The 16,253-nt window shown below is 47.3% G+C and overlaps 1 protein-coding gene across 3 annotated transcripts in view; it reads left to right on the forward strand.

Moving 5' to 3' along the window:
• LOC138794567 (zinc finger protein 271-like) overlaps positions 1 to 16,253 on the forward strand; it is a 53,458-nt gene that overhangs the window by 23,190 nt on the left and 14,015 nt on the right. For 2 of the 3 annotated variants that reach the window (XM_069973312.1, XM_069973313.1), the window contains exons 2-8: positions 11,955 to 12,033; positions 12,704 to 12,868; positions 12,957 to 13,092; positions 13,231 to 13,325; positions 13,406 to 13,484; positions 13,617 to 13,711; positions 13,792 to 13,870. In XM_069973312.1, coding sequence (XP_069829413.1) covers positions 11,956 to 12,033; positions 12,704 to 12,868; positions 12,957 to 13,092; positions 13,231 to 13,325; positions 13,406 to 13,484; positions 13,617 to 13,711; positions 13,792 to 13,870 — 727 coding nt within the window. In that variant the 5' untranslated portion in view covers position 11,955. The remainder of the gene's footprint in view (positions 1 to 11,954; positions 12,034 to 12,703; positions 12,869 to 12,956; positions 13,093 to 13,230; positions 13,326 to 13,405; positions 13,485 to 13,616; positions 13,712 to 13,791; positions 13,871 to 16,253) is intronic. The other variant, XM_069973314.1, reaches the window with a different exon arrangement.

Consider the following 16,253-nt stretch of genomic DNA (forward strand, 5'->3'; position numbering starts at 1 on the left):
CACCTTCAAGAAGGGCCTGTCCAGTCGGGTAAAAGACGTGCTCTCCGCCAGAGATCTTCCTACCTCCTTGAACGATCTCATCCTACTGGCTACCAGAGTCGACAACCGGTTTTCCGAGAGAGAGGAGGAGGTCCGGCAAGAACGGCGACTAAGCCTGCCTCGTCGCCATCACCGGCTGGCACCGGTTTTCCAGAATCCAGTCACGCCAGTACCCCAGTTAACTCCTGAAGTTCCGATGCAGGTAGAACAAGCTCGCCTGACCTCTGATGAGAGAGCTTGCCGACTGGAGCTGAATCTCTCTCTATTGTGGTGGCTCTGATCACTTCCGGCAAAGATGTCCCCAACGTCCTCAGCGTCCGGGAAACGCTCGCACCTAGGTCCAGTAGGAGAGGCCTCCCTAGGTGTGAATGCTACCTCTCCAAGGTTGTCTCTGCCAGTCCCCATCCAGACACCCTCAGGACAAACGCACCAGACTACTGCCTTCATCGACTCTGGATATGCAGGCAGTTTCATTGCAGCCACAATGGTCCAAAGATGGCGGCTACCCGTGACCCAGCTAGCCCGATCCCTGTCTATCTCTTCGGTCACGGGCGAGACTCTTACCGAAGCTGTACACTACCAGACTGCACCTCTAGTCCTCCAGGTGGGCGCCTTACATCAGGAGAAGATCTCCTTCTATGTCTTGCGCCATTCCTCTTCCGACATCCTGCTGGGCCTCACTTGGCTGCAATTACATACCCCTAAGCTAGACTGGAGAACCGGGGAGATTCTCAGTTGGGGTCTGGACTGTCCTAACCGGTGTCTGAAGCCTCCTCAGCCCAAGTGCTCTATGACGTTACCTGACTTCATCAAGCCTATACCCGGCCTACCGGCAGAATACCAAGACTTGGCTGACGTCTTTTCTGCCAAAGAGGCTGACTCTCTACCCCCTCACCGGACATATGATTGTCCCATAGACCTCCTTCCTGGAACTTCTCCTCCACGAGGTCGGGTGTACCCTCTCTCCATACCCAAGACTGAGGCCATGTCCTCCTACATCCGGGAGAACCTACAGAAGGGTTTCATCTGCAAATCCACGTCCCCTGTTGGCGCAGGATTCTTCTTTGTGCAGAAGAGGGACAGTTCTCTCCGCCCATGCATAGACTACAGGGGCCTAAATAAGGTGACAGTCAAGAACCGATATCCTCTTCCGCTTATCCCCGAACTATTCGCTCGTCTCTGTGGAGCCAAGATCTTCTCTAAGCTGGACCTCAGGGGAGCGTACAATTTAATAGGTATTCGTGAAGGAGACGAATGGAAGACCGCTTTTAACACCAGAGATGGGCACTACGAATACCTGGTCATGCCATTCGGCCTATGCAATGCGGTTTTCCAGGAATTCGTCAACAACATATTCCGTGACCTCCTCTATGTTTGCGTCATTGTCTATCTTGACGACATTTTGGTCTTCTCACCTGACCAGCAGACTCACGTGACACAAGTATGTCAGGTCCTACGAAGACTACGGGCCAATCCTTTGTACGCCAAGCTAGAGAAGTGTGTTTTCCATCAGCGCAGCCTTCCGTTTCTTGGGTATATTGTCTCCGACCGGGGTCTACAAATGGATCCAGCCAAACTCTCAGCTGTTCTCCAGTGGCCACGTCCTGTGGGACTCAGAGCTATCCAACGCCTCCTAGGATTTGCCAACTACTAACGGCAGTTCATCCCACATTTCTCTACCCTGGTCGCACCCATCGTGGCTCTCACTAAGAAGAAGGCGGATCCCAGGCATTGGCCAGCTGAGGCCGAGCAAGCCTTCACTAGCCTAAAGTCAGCCTTTGCTTCTGCTCTAGTCCGACCGGATGACACCAAGCAGTTTGCGCTTGAGGTTGACGCATCTTCAGTGGGCGCTGGAGCCGTCCTCTCGCAAAGGGATACATTGGGCAAGACCAGAACCTGTGGGTTCTTCTCAAGGACTTTCTCCCCTGCCGAGAGGAACTATACTATTGGTGACCGAGAACTCTTGGCGATTAAATTGGCACTGGAGGAGTGGCGTCATCTTCTAGAGGGGGCTAGGCATCTGGTCAACATATACACGGACCACAAGAACCTTCTCTACCTCCAATCGGCCCAACGCCTCAATCCCCGGCAGGCCAGGTGGTCGCTCTTCTTCTCACGATTCAACTTCGTAATTCATTTCCGCCCGGCTGAGAAGAACGTGAAAGCCGATGCACTGTCCTGAGCATCTGATGTTATGGGGCAAGAGGAATCCCCTCGCCACATTATACCTCCAGATTGCCTAGTGCCAGTCGCCTCATCTACTCTTCAGAGATTGCCTGCCTCCCGGAAAGACCTATGTGCGCCTTGCACTTCGAAGACGAATTTTGAAGTGGGGTCATTCCTCTGTGGTGGCCGGGCATCCGGGAGTTCAAAAGACCGGGCAACTGATCTCCCGCCACTACTGGTGGCCCAGCCTACTCCAAGATGTCAAGGACTTTGTGGCTTCCTGTACCATCTGTGCCAGGAACAAGTCCTCCCGTCTAAAACCTGCCGGCCTACTTCAGCCCTTGCCAGTTCCAGACCGTCCCTGGTGCCATATAGGCATGGACTTTGTCACAGACTTGCCTCCATCTGCGGGTAACACTGTCATTTGGGTTGTTACGGACCGCTTCTCCAAAATGTCCCACTTTGTGGCTCTTCCTGGACTACCATCCGCTCCTCGCTTGCCCAGTTGTTCTTTCAGCATATCTTCCGCCTACATGGTCTTCCTCTTTGACAGAGGCTCACAATTCGTCTCCAGATTCTGGCGTGCTCTCTGTTCTCAACTCCAAGTGAAGCTGGACTTCTCATCAGCCTATCATCCCCAGACCAACGGGCAAGTGGAAAGGGTCAATCAAGTCCTTGGCAATTATCTACGACACTTCGTCTCTGCTCGCCAGGACAACTGGTCCAGTCTGCTTCCATGGGCAGAGTTCTCCTACAACTATCTGGACTCGAGTTCCACAGGCAAGTCACCCTTCTATGTGGTCTATGGGCGTCACCCTCGTTCTCCATCCTCCGAGGTCCCAGCCGTGGAGGAATTGTTGTCTGACCTGCAGTCGATCTGGGAACAGAATCGACAATCTTTGCTCAAGGCATCTGACCGCATGAAGGAACAGGCGGATAAGAGAAGAAGACCTGCCACAAATTTTCACCCAGGTGACAAAGTCTGGCTCTCGGCCAAATATGTCCGAATCAAGATTCCCAGCTACAAGTTGGGTCCTTGATTCCTCGGTCCTTTCTCGGTGATAAAACGCATCAACCCAGTCTCCTACAAACTCCGTCTACCCCCTACTATGCGGATTTTGAACGCCTTCCATGTTTCCCTCTTAAAGCCAGTGATCCTCAACCGATTCTCCAATAAGTCTTTGTTCACTGCTCTACAAGCCGTCTCTGACGACATCTACATTGTTAAAGCCATTCTGGCCATGAAAACTGTCAGAGGAAGACTGTTCTTCCTAGTGGACTGGAGAGGATTTGGTCCTGAGGAGAGGTCCTGGGAACCCGAGACTAACATCCTGGACCAAGATCTCATCAAGAGATTCCTGCAGGCAAGAAAGAGGGGGAGGCCAAAGGGGGGGTACTGTCGCGGCGGCGGCCCGTGCTCCGGGCCGCCGCCATGACCTCTCTCCGCCCCATGCAGCCGCTGGGGTCCATGTGCAGGGACCCGGCGCTGCTACCTGTTCGGCCCCGGGGGGCTCCTGTCTCCGTCTGTGCTGGCTGTCTCAGATTTAAAGGGCCAGTCCGCCCCTATTTGAAAGTTGCACCAATCACTCCCTATAAATCCCAGCATGCCCTGTCCCTCGTGTTGGAGCCTCTACATGCTTCCCGTAGCGTTTGGCCCAGCTCCCTGTTGTTCCTGACCCCAGTCCTTGTTCCTAGTCCCTGTCTGCTGTGCTGGTCCCTAGTCCCTGTCCGCTGCTTACCCATTGTTCCTGAGCACTGCCTGCCACCTGCGGTTACGCCTACTCATCTGCCTACTGCTCCTGCCACGCCTCGCCTGCTGTCACTAGCAACTAAGCCAGGGGTAGCGACCTGGGGGTCGCCTGCCGCAGCAAGTCCATCCCGCCTTGCGGCGGGCTCTGGTGAAAACTTCTCCCCATCCACCTGTACACTATGTACGGTTACCTCAGGAAGAGACCGGAAACATCTCCCCCTCCACCTGTATACTATGTACGGTTACCTCAGGAAGAGACCGGAAACATTTCTCCATCCACCTGTATACTATGTACGGTTACCTCAGGAAGAGACCGGAAACCTCTCCCCATCCACCTGTATACTATGTACGGTTACCTCAGGAAGAGACCGGAAACATTTCCCCATCCACCTGTATACTATGTACGGTTACCTCAGGAAGAGACCGGAAACATCTCCCCATCCCCCTGTATACTATGTACGGTTACCTCAGGAAGAGACCGGAAACATCTCCCCCTCCACCTGTATACTATGTACGGTTACCTCAGGAAGAGACCGGAAACATTTCCCCATCCACCTGTATACTATGTACGGTTACCTCAGGAAGAGACAGGAAACATCTCCCCCTCCACCTGTATACTATGTACGGTTACCTCAGGAAGAGACTGGAAACATCTCCCCATCCCCCTGTACACTATGTACGGTTACCTCAGGAAGAGACCGGACACATCTCCCCATCCAGCTGTACACTATGTACGGTTACCTCAGGAAGAGACCGGAAACATCTCCCCATCCCCCTGTACACTATGTACGGTTACCTCAGGAAGAGACCGGAAACCTCTCCCCATCCACCTGTATACTATGTACGGTTACCTCAGGAAGAGACCGGAAACATCTCCCCCTCCACCTGTACACTATGTACGGTTACCTCAGGAAGAGACCGAAAACATCTCCCCATCCACCTGTACACTATGTACGGTTACCTCAGGAAGAGACCGGAAACATCTCCCCCTCCACCTGTACACTATGTACGGTTACCTCAGGAAGAGACCGGAAACATCTCCTCCTCCACCTGTATACTATGTACGGTTACCTCAGGAAGAGACCGGAAACATCTCCCCATCCACCTGTACACTATGTACGGTTACCTCAGGAAGAGACCGGAAACATCTCCCCCTCCACCTGTACACTATGTACGGTTACCTCAGGAAGAGACCGGAAACATCTCCCCCTCCACCTGTACACTATGTACGGTTACCTCAGGAAGAGACCGGAAACATCTCCTCCTCCACCTGTATACTATGTACGGTTACCTCAGGAAGAGACCGGAAACATCTCCCCATCCACCTGTACACTATGTACGGTTACCTCAGGAAGAGACCGGAAACATCTCCCCCTCCACCTGTACACTATGTACGGTTACCTCAGGAAGAGACCGGAAACATCTCCCCATCCCCCTGTATACTATGTACGGTTACCTCAGGAAGAGACCGGAAACATCTCCCCATCCAGCTGTACACTATGTACGGTTACCTCAGGAAGAGACCGGAAACATCTCCCCCTCCACCTGTATACTATGTACGGTTACCTCAGGAAGAGACCGGAAACATCTCCCCCTCCACCTGTACACTATGTACGGTTACCTTAGGAAGAGACCGGAAACATCTCCCCCCTCCACCTGTACACTATGTACGGTTACCTTAGGAAGAGCACAGAAACCACAGCATCGGCAGCTTCATTCATCATCCGTCTCTGGTGTTGACTATGTGAACTTGAACGTTGCATTAGCCACCCACTCTAAGGGCCACTTTTCTTCTTTGAACAGGTTTTGTTTTGTTTTTTATTGGTAAGCCCAGGGAGCCAACAAAATCTCTAATTTGCCAGTTAACCCATAATGGTGGGTTTCATTTAGACATCTGCACAGTTACCTTCAGGGTACAAACCCACTTGACGTATTTGCTGCGTGAATCAGTCTTAAAAATAAGCAGGCAAAACGCAGGTTGGCTTTATACAATTGTTCTGCGTTAAAATACGCAATTGCGTATTTTTGAAGCGTGAAGCTACATGCGTTTTTCGCACAGGTTGTTAACAACTGATGCTTTGCTAACAACAAGCTTCACGCTTCAAAAATACGCAACTGCGTATTTTAACGCAGAACAATTGTATAAAGCCAACCTGCGTTTTGCCTGCTTATTTTTAGGACTGATTCACGCAGCAAATACGTCAAGTGGGTTTGTACCCTCAACCATCTTTCATGTCCCACACCTTGGACAGGGTGGTTTCTTTTAGTGGTACGTCATTTTGCATGGCGGTCACCATATATCCTTGGGTCTTGTCATCCATCTTTGTAATCAGGGATAATCTACAATGATAACTTAAAACTTTCATTAATATTTGGGCTTTCAATTACACTTTCATCTTTCAGATTTAAAATATCAAACACTAAAGGTAACAAAAAAACCCCACAATAAACATCTTTAAAAATTAAAAGTTTATACGGTGTTTAAAAAAATTCATTAATTCCTCTCTCCTCTCTCCCCCCCCCCCCTTTTAAACTTGGCCTATAGGTATAAAGTGGCATAGCCAAGTATAAAACTATACACCTTTTTATTAACATTATGATATCAATGTGTTTTAGGATGATTACTACTCTATAAATTCTCAATTCCTAATGCTTAAATGTAATCCTTTACTACATAATAACTTTGTTTCTCCACAGGCTTAGTGTATTTAGTGTATAGTTTGTTATAATCATCACAAAACTGTTATCCCTAAAAAAAATAATAATAATAATTTAACTAAATTAGCTGAAATTCCTTCAATACGCGGCTCTTATCAGTAAGCCTGGCAGAATGCTCTGGGCCTCACTTCTAACCTTGAGCAGTAAAATACAAGAGTGAAAACTTCTTAGAAAATCTTGTAATTAAATTATCATACGTTGGTGACACACACTTAAAGAAAATCTGCTTACAATATATTGGGATAAATATATCTAAAGACTTTTTATATAAAGTTACATAGAAATATATATATATTACAGTAGTAAGTTACTACGGGCTCTTATACCATCGGGTTCTTAATAAGTGCACAAAATTCTGCGTTTGATCTTTACCAATTATCACTTTTCTTTTGACATTCCTAATAAAACGTGCATTTTCTCTCGGACTCCTCCTGACACTTATGTACAACACTAATAGGTCTACTAGACCCGGCTCTTTCAAACGGTCTCATTGCTTTTCCTTTGAACAAACCTTTGTCTAACTTTCCTAACCATCAGGTAATAAGATTCACTAATAAATGTGCAACACAGTTGTTAAACTTTATCGGTGAGTCCTGTGCCCGCCCCCTCAGTGACACTAGTGAAGAAGGTGGAGCTGGGGCACAAATTCCCGAATCTAAAATGGCCACTGGACCAGAAGTAATAATTAGATATAGGGGCGTGGCTTTTAAATGTCACAATTATAATACAGACGTGGATGGTATGGGCGAGTGTTTGGCTCTCTGTCGCCATCTTTGGGGGCCGTTTATGACGTATACAAAAGAGTGGCGTACATAAATAAGTATATGTTTTATGATCGGGACAACAGAAAATTATCAACATTTTGTAACATGTAATATAACCACTTCTGAGGGGGAACACATGCTTCAATACAACAGTATATAGTGTAGGGGAGGACATTAACAGCTGATTTCCCCCCCCCCCCCCCCCCCCCTCTGCTTGCATGTGATCTGTTACTCCCTTTGTAGCCGCTAAAAAGATAATCTCTACCAACTTAGATTCTCCACCCGGCATTGCTTGTGTTACTGCAGCCCGCAGAGCTGGTTGATGACCTTGTACAAAAAACAAAACAAATAACAAAAAACTCTTGTGAGGCTGTTAATATGCCAAATCATTGTCTGCTGCTAACACCCTTCCAGCATATTCATTAACCTCTTCAGCTCTCTCGGTACTATATTTAGCAATTAGCTGGACTGTTCTCCTCGTCCATCTCCACTTATATGGCAATATACACTATTTGAGGTTAGGCTGCCCACCTCCACAAAGGTATCACTACTATCAGGTCAGGGGCACTTTAAATCAAAGTAATTACTTCAACAGCTGACCAAGGGGAAGATTCCTGCAGAACAAAGGGTCTATACGCCACCATTGGAGGTAGGTTGGCTTTTTGCAGGGTCTGGAGTTTGTATACAGATATAAACTGGGTACAATGGTGTAACATAATGATGTGGCTTGGGTCTGCCACACACACTACAATATTTTGTCTTATCTAGATTTTGTTGGTCACAGGCACATGTCCACCCAGCTGGACCTGTGCTTCCCACCCATTATCCTGAATGTTTTCCTTCTGTCTGACCCTCTGGCTCTCATCTATCTACTCCACCCCCCCCCCCACCCCCCTCTTAGAACTCTAATCCTTGATTCCCCCTTAGTTGTCTAAGCGTCTTCTACCCCACTAGGGATAGTACTTCGATCAACCCCTAAGGTTCCTGGAAATTCCAAGGACCCATTTGCCCCGCATGTTACATGTAGGTCTGGTTACTTACCCACAAGGCAAAAATAAGTGTGCACAGGAGTGTGAGGGATTTCCCAGGTATTGGTCAGAGAGCCAGAGGCTGGTGGGGCTAAGGCATGTATCTGCCTTCATATCAAACCTCCTAAAGATCTGTTCTAGGTTTTGTACTGCATCTTCTCATGCCCGTCGCTAACTATATCTTAGCTATTCAATTTCCCATAGCCCTCCCATAAAGATGATGAGTTCCTCTTTTTAGTGAACATCTGTCCCATTCTCGCACCCAGCCCTAGGTAGCTTATTGGAGATTGTCCAGACCTATCTAGGTCTTATAGTAGGCTCCTGCTTGTGGCGGGATGCCTTCCCTCTTTGCCGTCCTCCTAAGCTGCCAGAATAATCCACGGGTCTACTGATCCATGGCGCCTACATCTTGTACCCAATCGACAGGGCACAAGCAAGGAGTGGAATTAATACAAGTACTATTTCCACCGGTCACCGAACAGATTGTTTTCACTTCCGGAACCCGTTCATACAGAGAGTCTATGTGCCTGCTGTCTGTGACCTTGCAGCTGTTCTCGATGCCATGCTGTATTACAAGGGTTAAGCAATAATCACAGCCTCCCCGTAGGGACGTAGAAGTGAATAAGTTCGGCAATCGCTTTCCTTAATTCAGCATAAATACAGCAACAGCTTATCTCAATCACACCACAGTTTGCGACGGCAATGCAGCACTTTAACCTTGTCCTATCCTGGGTTACAGAGTTCTTTGTCTAACAAATTAGACTCGGCATTACAGACATATAGAGAACGCAGGTGTGACGGGAATCTCATTAGATCCGCTCCCCTGAGGCACAGAAAGTACATAAGAAAAAAAACATTTTTCTTACCTGGCCAGATATATCTGTGCGTCCGATGACTGTTGAATCACCATTTCCCGTCTCTGTGTTCTGGTTTGCAAGTGATCATCGGGTCACTGTCCAAGGGCGCCAAAATGATAAGATCAAATTTTGATGTTGACAAAACAAAGTAATTACAGCCTGCACATTTATTCTAACACTTGTTCACACTATGCAGTTTGCACACAGCCATGGCTAGCAGTAAATCAAAAACAGAAAATTGCTGCAACAAAGTGCAAGTGCCATATGACATTTTAGTTTTTAAGGACATTTTTGAAACATTTTTTAAAAATATAATTATTTTTTTTTTTGCTTATGGCACTTGCGCTTTGTTGCAGCAATTTTCTGTTTTTGATTTACTGCTAGCCATGGCTGTGTGCAAACTGCATAGTGTGAACAAGTGTTAGAATAAATGTGCAGGCTGTAATTACTATGTTTCACATGTGGGGGGTGTGGCTCCCTCCTTTATAGCCATGCACTTCACCCAGCTCCTGTAGGTGTGTTACACAGTTTAGTTGCTCTTACATGCCCAGATATAGAGACTTGTAGTCCGATAGAGGCCATTGTTAGTGTTGGTCCAACTCTCTGAGGGCACCTTAACGTGGTGAGTTGGTACATTCAGTTTGCTCTATGGAGACAAGTCACAACCCAGGTATAGGGTTGTTTTAAATTTAGAGTTAGCAGTTGCAGTTCTGCTTACACCTTAAAATCGTATACAATAGAAAAAGGAAAAAATGGGCTTAGTTCATAAAAATACAAGGAATTTTTATTACATATGATAGGTACCAAGTTAAAAAGTATGACCACAGTAAAAACAGATATAAGACAGGTGTCTGCAGTAAGGTATTTTACCCACAGCAATTTTTCCATATGGGGATATATCTATAAGGTGCACAAGATCACGTACTGCCCTAATACTGCCTCAGTTTCATTCAACATATAGGCAGCCAAAACCAAATGGCCATTATAACATATAGAGCTTATTGCACCTACTCATATTATCCGACACCACACAAGCCGTTCCTACGTACGTTTCGCTATTGCACGCTTCCTCTGGGAACTGCCTACTTCTGATCTCACCCCCCTTAAATATGCTTCAGTTCTAATTAACAACCCTGCACCTTCCGGGACTGCGGCGCACTGGACCGGAAGCGGAGGCCGCGTCACATCCGGTCTGGCACGGGATGCGACGACGACGTCAGCAACTGCCCCAGTGCGCACGCCTGGGAGTGCTAGGTCACGGGACTTTATTCGGCCAATAGTAAGTATAGTATCTATAACGCTGAGACTTGCATGGAAATACTACCAGACCATTATATACATAAAAAAGCCTGATTACAAAGGATCTAACATTAATGTCATGTGCACATGATTGATGTCATCATGCGTTTTTTGTTTTTTTGCGTGGTTTTCCGTTTTTGTATATAGTCATATATTCTACACGTTCACTATTTCACTCATCACTATATAATTAATTATCTTTTTTAATCACGATATTTCAATTATAATCATGTCTCACTATTTTCCACTTTTTTATATACACATATACACATATTATTTTCGTTTATGGCAATGGTTGTTTGGCGGACATGCGCACCTGGGGTGAGCTGCCAGACCGGATGTGACGCGGCCTCCGCTTCCGGTCCAGTGCGCCGCAGTCCCGGAAGTTGCAGGGTTGTTAATTAGAACTGAAGCATATGAGGCAGTATTAGGGCAGTACGTGATCTTGTGCACCTTATAGATATATCCCCATATGGAAAAATTGCTGTGGGTAAAATATCTTACTGCAGACACCTGTCTTATATCTGTTTTTACTGTGGTCATACTTTTTAACTTCATTTAATATTGTATAAGTTTTTGTATGTATTGGTACCTATCATATGTAATAAAAATTCCTTGTATTTTTATGAACTAAGCCAATTTTTTCTTTTTCTATTGTATACAATTTTATCTTGGGTAGTTTCAAACGATAGAGTGACATCTAGTGGTGTAGGCTGGTACTACAACCTATATTTTTAAGATAATTTCTCATATCTATCACAAACCAGTGTATGTAATTACACCTTAAAATCGCAGACACAGACATCTGATGTACATATCAGTAATGTACGTTTGGGAAGCAGTGTATTCACATGAATTACATAAACATTCAATACAGGCGGGGTTTCAAGTCACAATACACATGTCACACTCTGACAGGTTAGTCCATAAATGGTAGCAGTTTCCTGTCCTGCGCAGTCAGGCTGGCAAAATGTGTTGTTTACCATAAATTGTTTATATATCGGTGTGTCTCTCTCTCGCTTCTATATTGTGACTGCAATGATAAGTTCAGGGAGCTGTGCTCATTGGCCTGCTGCCAGCATTCCTTTCCTTCTTCCAGACCATCTTTCTGTCACGCTCTGATCATCTTCTAATTCAGAGGCCTGTATATATAGGTGTAGTCATACAGGTACGGTGCAAGTAGGTAAAATCACATCACCTAGCCTTATCAGTCACCTGTTCCATTGAGGGGGACAACGTGGCTACAGGGCTTCAAAAGTACTAAAATTCTCAAGCTGATCTTGTTTTCTCTTTTCTTTCTCCATATGGCCCTTCCTCTGAATGGCCCCCCAAGGATGGAGAAGGACAGGAAGGAGATCAGTAAGAAAATATTACACGTCACCTTGGAGATCATCCGCCTGCTGACCGGAGAGGTAACTTCTCTAGACTTCTATCCTTATTATTGTATTATATAACATCTCAGATACAGATGGGAAGATCCATTCTAGGAAGTAATAGGAGTCTGGGGGAGAGGAGCAGGAAGAGGAGGATGATCTGGTGGAGTCTGGAGGAGCGGAGCAGGAAGAGGAGGATGAGATGGTAGAGTCTGGAGGAGAGGAGCAGGAAGAGGAGGACGGGATGGTGGAGTCTGGAGTAGAGGAGCAGGAAGAGGAGGATGGGATGGTGGAGTCTGGGGGAGAGGAGCAGGAAGAGGAGGATGGGATGGTGGAGTCTGGGGGAGAGGAGGAGGATGGGATGGTGGAGTCTGGGGGAGAGGAGCAGGAAGAGATGGTGGAGTGTGGTCTGGGGGAGAGCTGTCCACTACATAGACATCTATATGAGACTATACATGGAGGCATCTACTGTATCTAGAGGAGAGAAGGTTATTGTACCAACATAGAGGGGGATTCTTTACTGTAAGAGCAGTGAGATTATGGAGGATGTGTAAGTCCTGGAGGGTCGGGGTGTCCCTACTGATGGAATAATACAAGTTATTATATGAGGTTTCTGGAGATGAGTTGTGGCTCCAGAAATGTTTTCACATTGTAAGTTTTGGAGTAGGGAAGGAGTCTTTACTCCCTGATTGTCTCTCTCCATCACCAGGATTACACCATAGTGAAGAAGACATGGGGGGAGGGTGTGGCCTTCCCCCAGGAGTCAGGAGGGCGGAGCAGGGCCCGGGGCCCCATCACGGAGCTTCCATCACTGATACATGAGCAGAAGATCCTAGAACTCACCCACAGGATGACTGAGCTGCTGACTGGAGAGGTGACACTGGGGAATGCTGGGAGATGATAGAGTAATCCAGGAGGCAGCAGGCTGGGGGGGATGACTGTGTGATCATTGTGTGTGTCAGGTTCCTATAAGGTGTCAGGATGTGGCCGTCTATTTCTCCATGGAGGAGTGGGAGTATGTAGAAGGACACAAGGATCTGTACCGGGGGGAGCAGCCGCTCATGATGGAGGATCAGCCGCCCGGCCTCACAGCACAAGGTAAGAGGAGACCTTCCTGATTCTAGAGAGCAGGGGTGAGGGGCCCCTAGATCATCCTACTCCTCCTCTTTCCATCCTCCTCCTCCTGATGACATGTAGCAGTGTATAATGGATTGGCTCCCTGTGTGTTCCCTACAGATGGAGGCAGTGAGAGGAATCCACCAGAGAGATGTCCCCGTCCTCTGTATTCCCAGGACTGTCCAGAGGGAGATGTCCCAGCAGACAATCAGCAGGTAGGTGGCGCTACAGTCTCCACAATCAGATCATACAGTGATTGACCACAAGGTAATTTCTCTCCTACTTGGTTCTTTAGGGTGAAGATCTGATTGATATTAAGGTGGAGGTTATAGATGATGCAGAAGAGGAGACGGATGTCATGGCCGATCAGCAGGGTAAGGATGAGGGGGAGACTGTAGTTGGATATATAAGGGCCCCCTACATCATCATCCTCCTCCTCCCATCCTCCTCCTCCTGATGACATGTAGCAGTGTATAATGGATTGGCTCCCTGTGTGTTCCCTACAGATGGAGGCAGTGACAGGAATCCACCAGAGAGATGTCCCCGTCCTCTGTATTCCCAGGACTGTCCAGAGGGAGATGTCCCAGCAGACAATCAGCAGGTAGGTGGCGCTACAGTCTTCACAATCTGATCATACAGTGATTGACCACAAGGTAATTTCTCTTCTACTTGGTTCTTTAGGGTGAAGATCTGATTGATATTAAGGTGGAGGTTATAGATGATGCAGAAGAGGAGACGGATTTCATGGCCGATCATCAGTGTAAGGATGCACGCTCATTGGGTTTAAAGAGAAATACAATGACATGCAAAAGTTTTGCTCCCAACAGTTGTTGAACAGTGAAGCAAGTAGAAGATGAGATTCTGCACAAGACTGAAAGTTACAGAAGAAGCAACATTTTTAATCAATATTAGTGGATTTATTTGGAGATGTGAGGGCGCAGATCCAGTCTTTAAGGTCTTGACAGCTGGTCAGGGTTGAGGATTGTTCACACTTATGTTATGAATGACCAATGCTTCATGAATCCCCAGACTCCTCGAACCTTGTCCTATAACCAGCAGCCATGGCTGCTTCTCCTAACATTCTGAGAATGACGGAGACTAGAGATGAACAATGTGGGCTTCATTAGGGTTTGAACAAAGTCAGCCATTCGGCTTTTGAATCCTGCTGTCTGGCCGCTCTGTGGGGAAGGTGGATACAGTCTAAAGACCACCTGGAAAACATGGATACAGCCTAAAGACCACCTGGAAAACATGGATACAGCCTATGGGGTATGACGGTCCTCACGCTGTATCCACCTTCTGCACAGAGCGGACAGACATGGGGATTCAAAAGCTGATCGTTCGGCTTAGGACGAACCCCAATGATGATCACATCACTCATCTCTAGTAGAGACCATAAAGCAGGGTGAGAAGAAAGGGGTGTCAGGGTGTATGTAAGAAATGCTGGATACCAGGAAGAGTGGGGAGAAGATCTGGAGGAGCAGGAGACATAGCAGTCTCTGGAGTTGTGGTCCATTGTTTAATGACAGCATCAGCAGATATGCGGCCGCCACGAAGGAGTCCAAAGAACACCTCTCCTGCTCCTCGGCACAGAGGACATCTTAGAAGCCTGATGCTATGTGGGAATAAGTCCTAAGGGGCCATGAGGGAAAATACACCTCTGTGGCCACAATGCTTAAAGGTAAGTACGGAGTGATAGACGACTGTCTAGTAAAAGAATCGAGGATGAACGTTATCTTAAAGTGAAAGTTATAAAGTAGAAGGAGAATCAGGGAGTATAATGTCTATAGGCGCCTGCCCCTCGTCTTCCATCAGGGCCGCAGCCTGATTCCTGGGACAGAGCGCAGGGCAACATTAAGGTGTACAAAAAGCGTCTATATCATTTCAGGTGAGGAATAATGATTGATTACCCTGGACAGCACATTTTTTCCAAAGTTTTTCCAGGGATTATGATAAACCCATCTGAACTAAGCAAAAATATTTCAGATGGTTTGTATCACGTAGAAGAGAAACCCTAGAGTAAGTTGTACTATTATGAAGCATTAAATGTTTTCATTTGTACTCAGTGGCCACCGCCTCCTCCCATATATATGGCCGCCACCGCCTCCTCCCGTATATATGGCTGCCGCCACCTCCTCCCGTGTATATGGCTGCTGCCTCCTCCCCTATTTGTGGCCACCACCGCCTCCTCCTGTATATATGGCCGCCACCGCCTCCTCCCATAAATATGGCCACCGCCTCCTCCCATATATATGGCTGCCGCCACCTCCTCCCGTGTATATGGCTGCCGCCTCCTCCCCTATTTGTGGCCACCACCGCCTCCTCCTGTATATATGGCCGCCACCGCCTCCTCCCATATATATGGCTGCCGCCTCCTCCTGTATATATGGCTGCCGCTGCCTCCTCCCGTTTATGCGGCCCCAGTTGTCAACCTGTTCACAAACTGTTATGCCCTCTTGGCAGCTTAGAAAAACAGAAACTTTAGTACCGGGTCATCCATGAAGCCAGTAACTCTGCATTTACTCCCAGTCATCAAGTTCTGGCCGTATTTTCTACACTGAGGGTTGCCAGACATACTTGGCTCTTAGTCTGAATCAGTGTGGTTTACATCTCTGACCCATGGACTGTAACCTCTCCATCAGCTGCTTCCTTTAGACTCTGCGTGTCTGGCAGCTCTGCGACTGTGGTGGCTTCTCTGCGACTGGTAGTGTCATCATGTGGCAATAGTCCCATAGCTAAAGGCCGGTTGGGATATTCAATGGATTTCCTATACTTGGCAGAGAAACCAGAGACATTGGTTGGACAGAAGTAACAGTAGGTCACATGATCCTTCTTTTCCCATTCCATATCACTGGGACAGCAAACGGCATTGACTTGTGAGAACCTCTCAGCCGACCTCTCGGATCAGCAGCACATCTTGCACAGAGGTGAGGAGTGCAGGGTTTGTCTTGTTCACTGCTGTTCTGACACTGACGAGCCATGTTACCTATATCAGGTTGTATTGTAATAGTCTATCTCTGCAGAATCTATACAGCCTCTGTGGCAGTGTCCGGACATGTCCAGGTGCCTAGTCTGTAACAATGAAATGCAAATAACTCCTCATGCCTCCGCTCACCTATAAACGACATAACAGCAGATATATA

Source organism: Dendropsophus ebraccatus, chromosome 6 (genome assembly GCF_027789765.1).
Source record: "Dendropsophus ebraccatus isolate aDenEbr1 chromosome 6, aDenEbr1.pat, whole genome shotgun sequence".
In the NCBI taxonomy this organism is placed as follows: domain Eukaryota; kingdom Metazoa; phylum Chordata; class Amphibia; order Anura; family Hylidae; genus Dendropsophus; species Dendropsophus ebraccatus.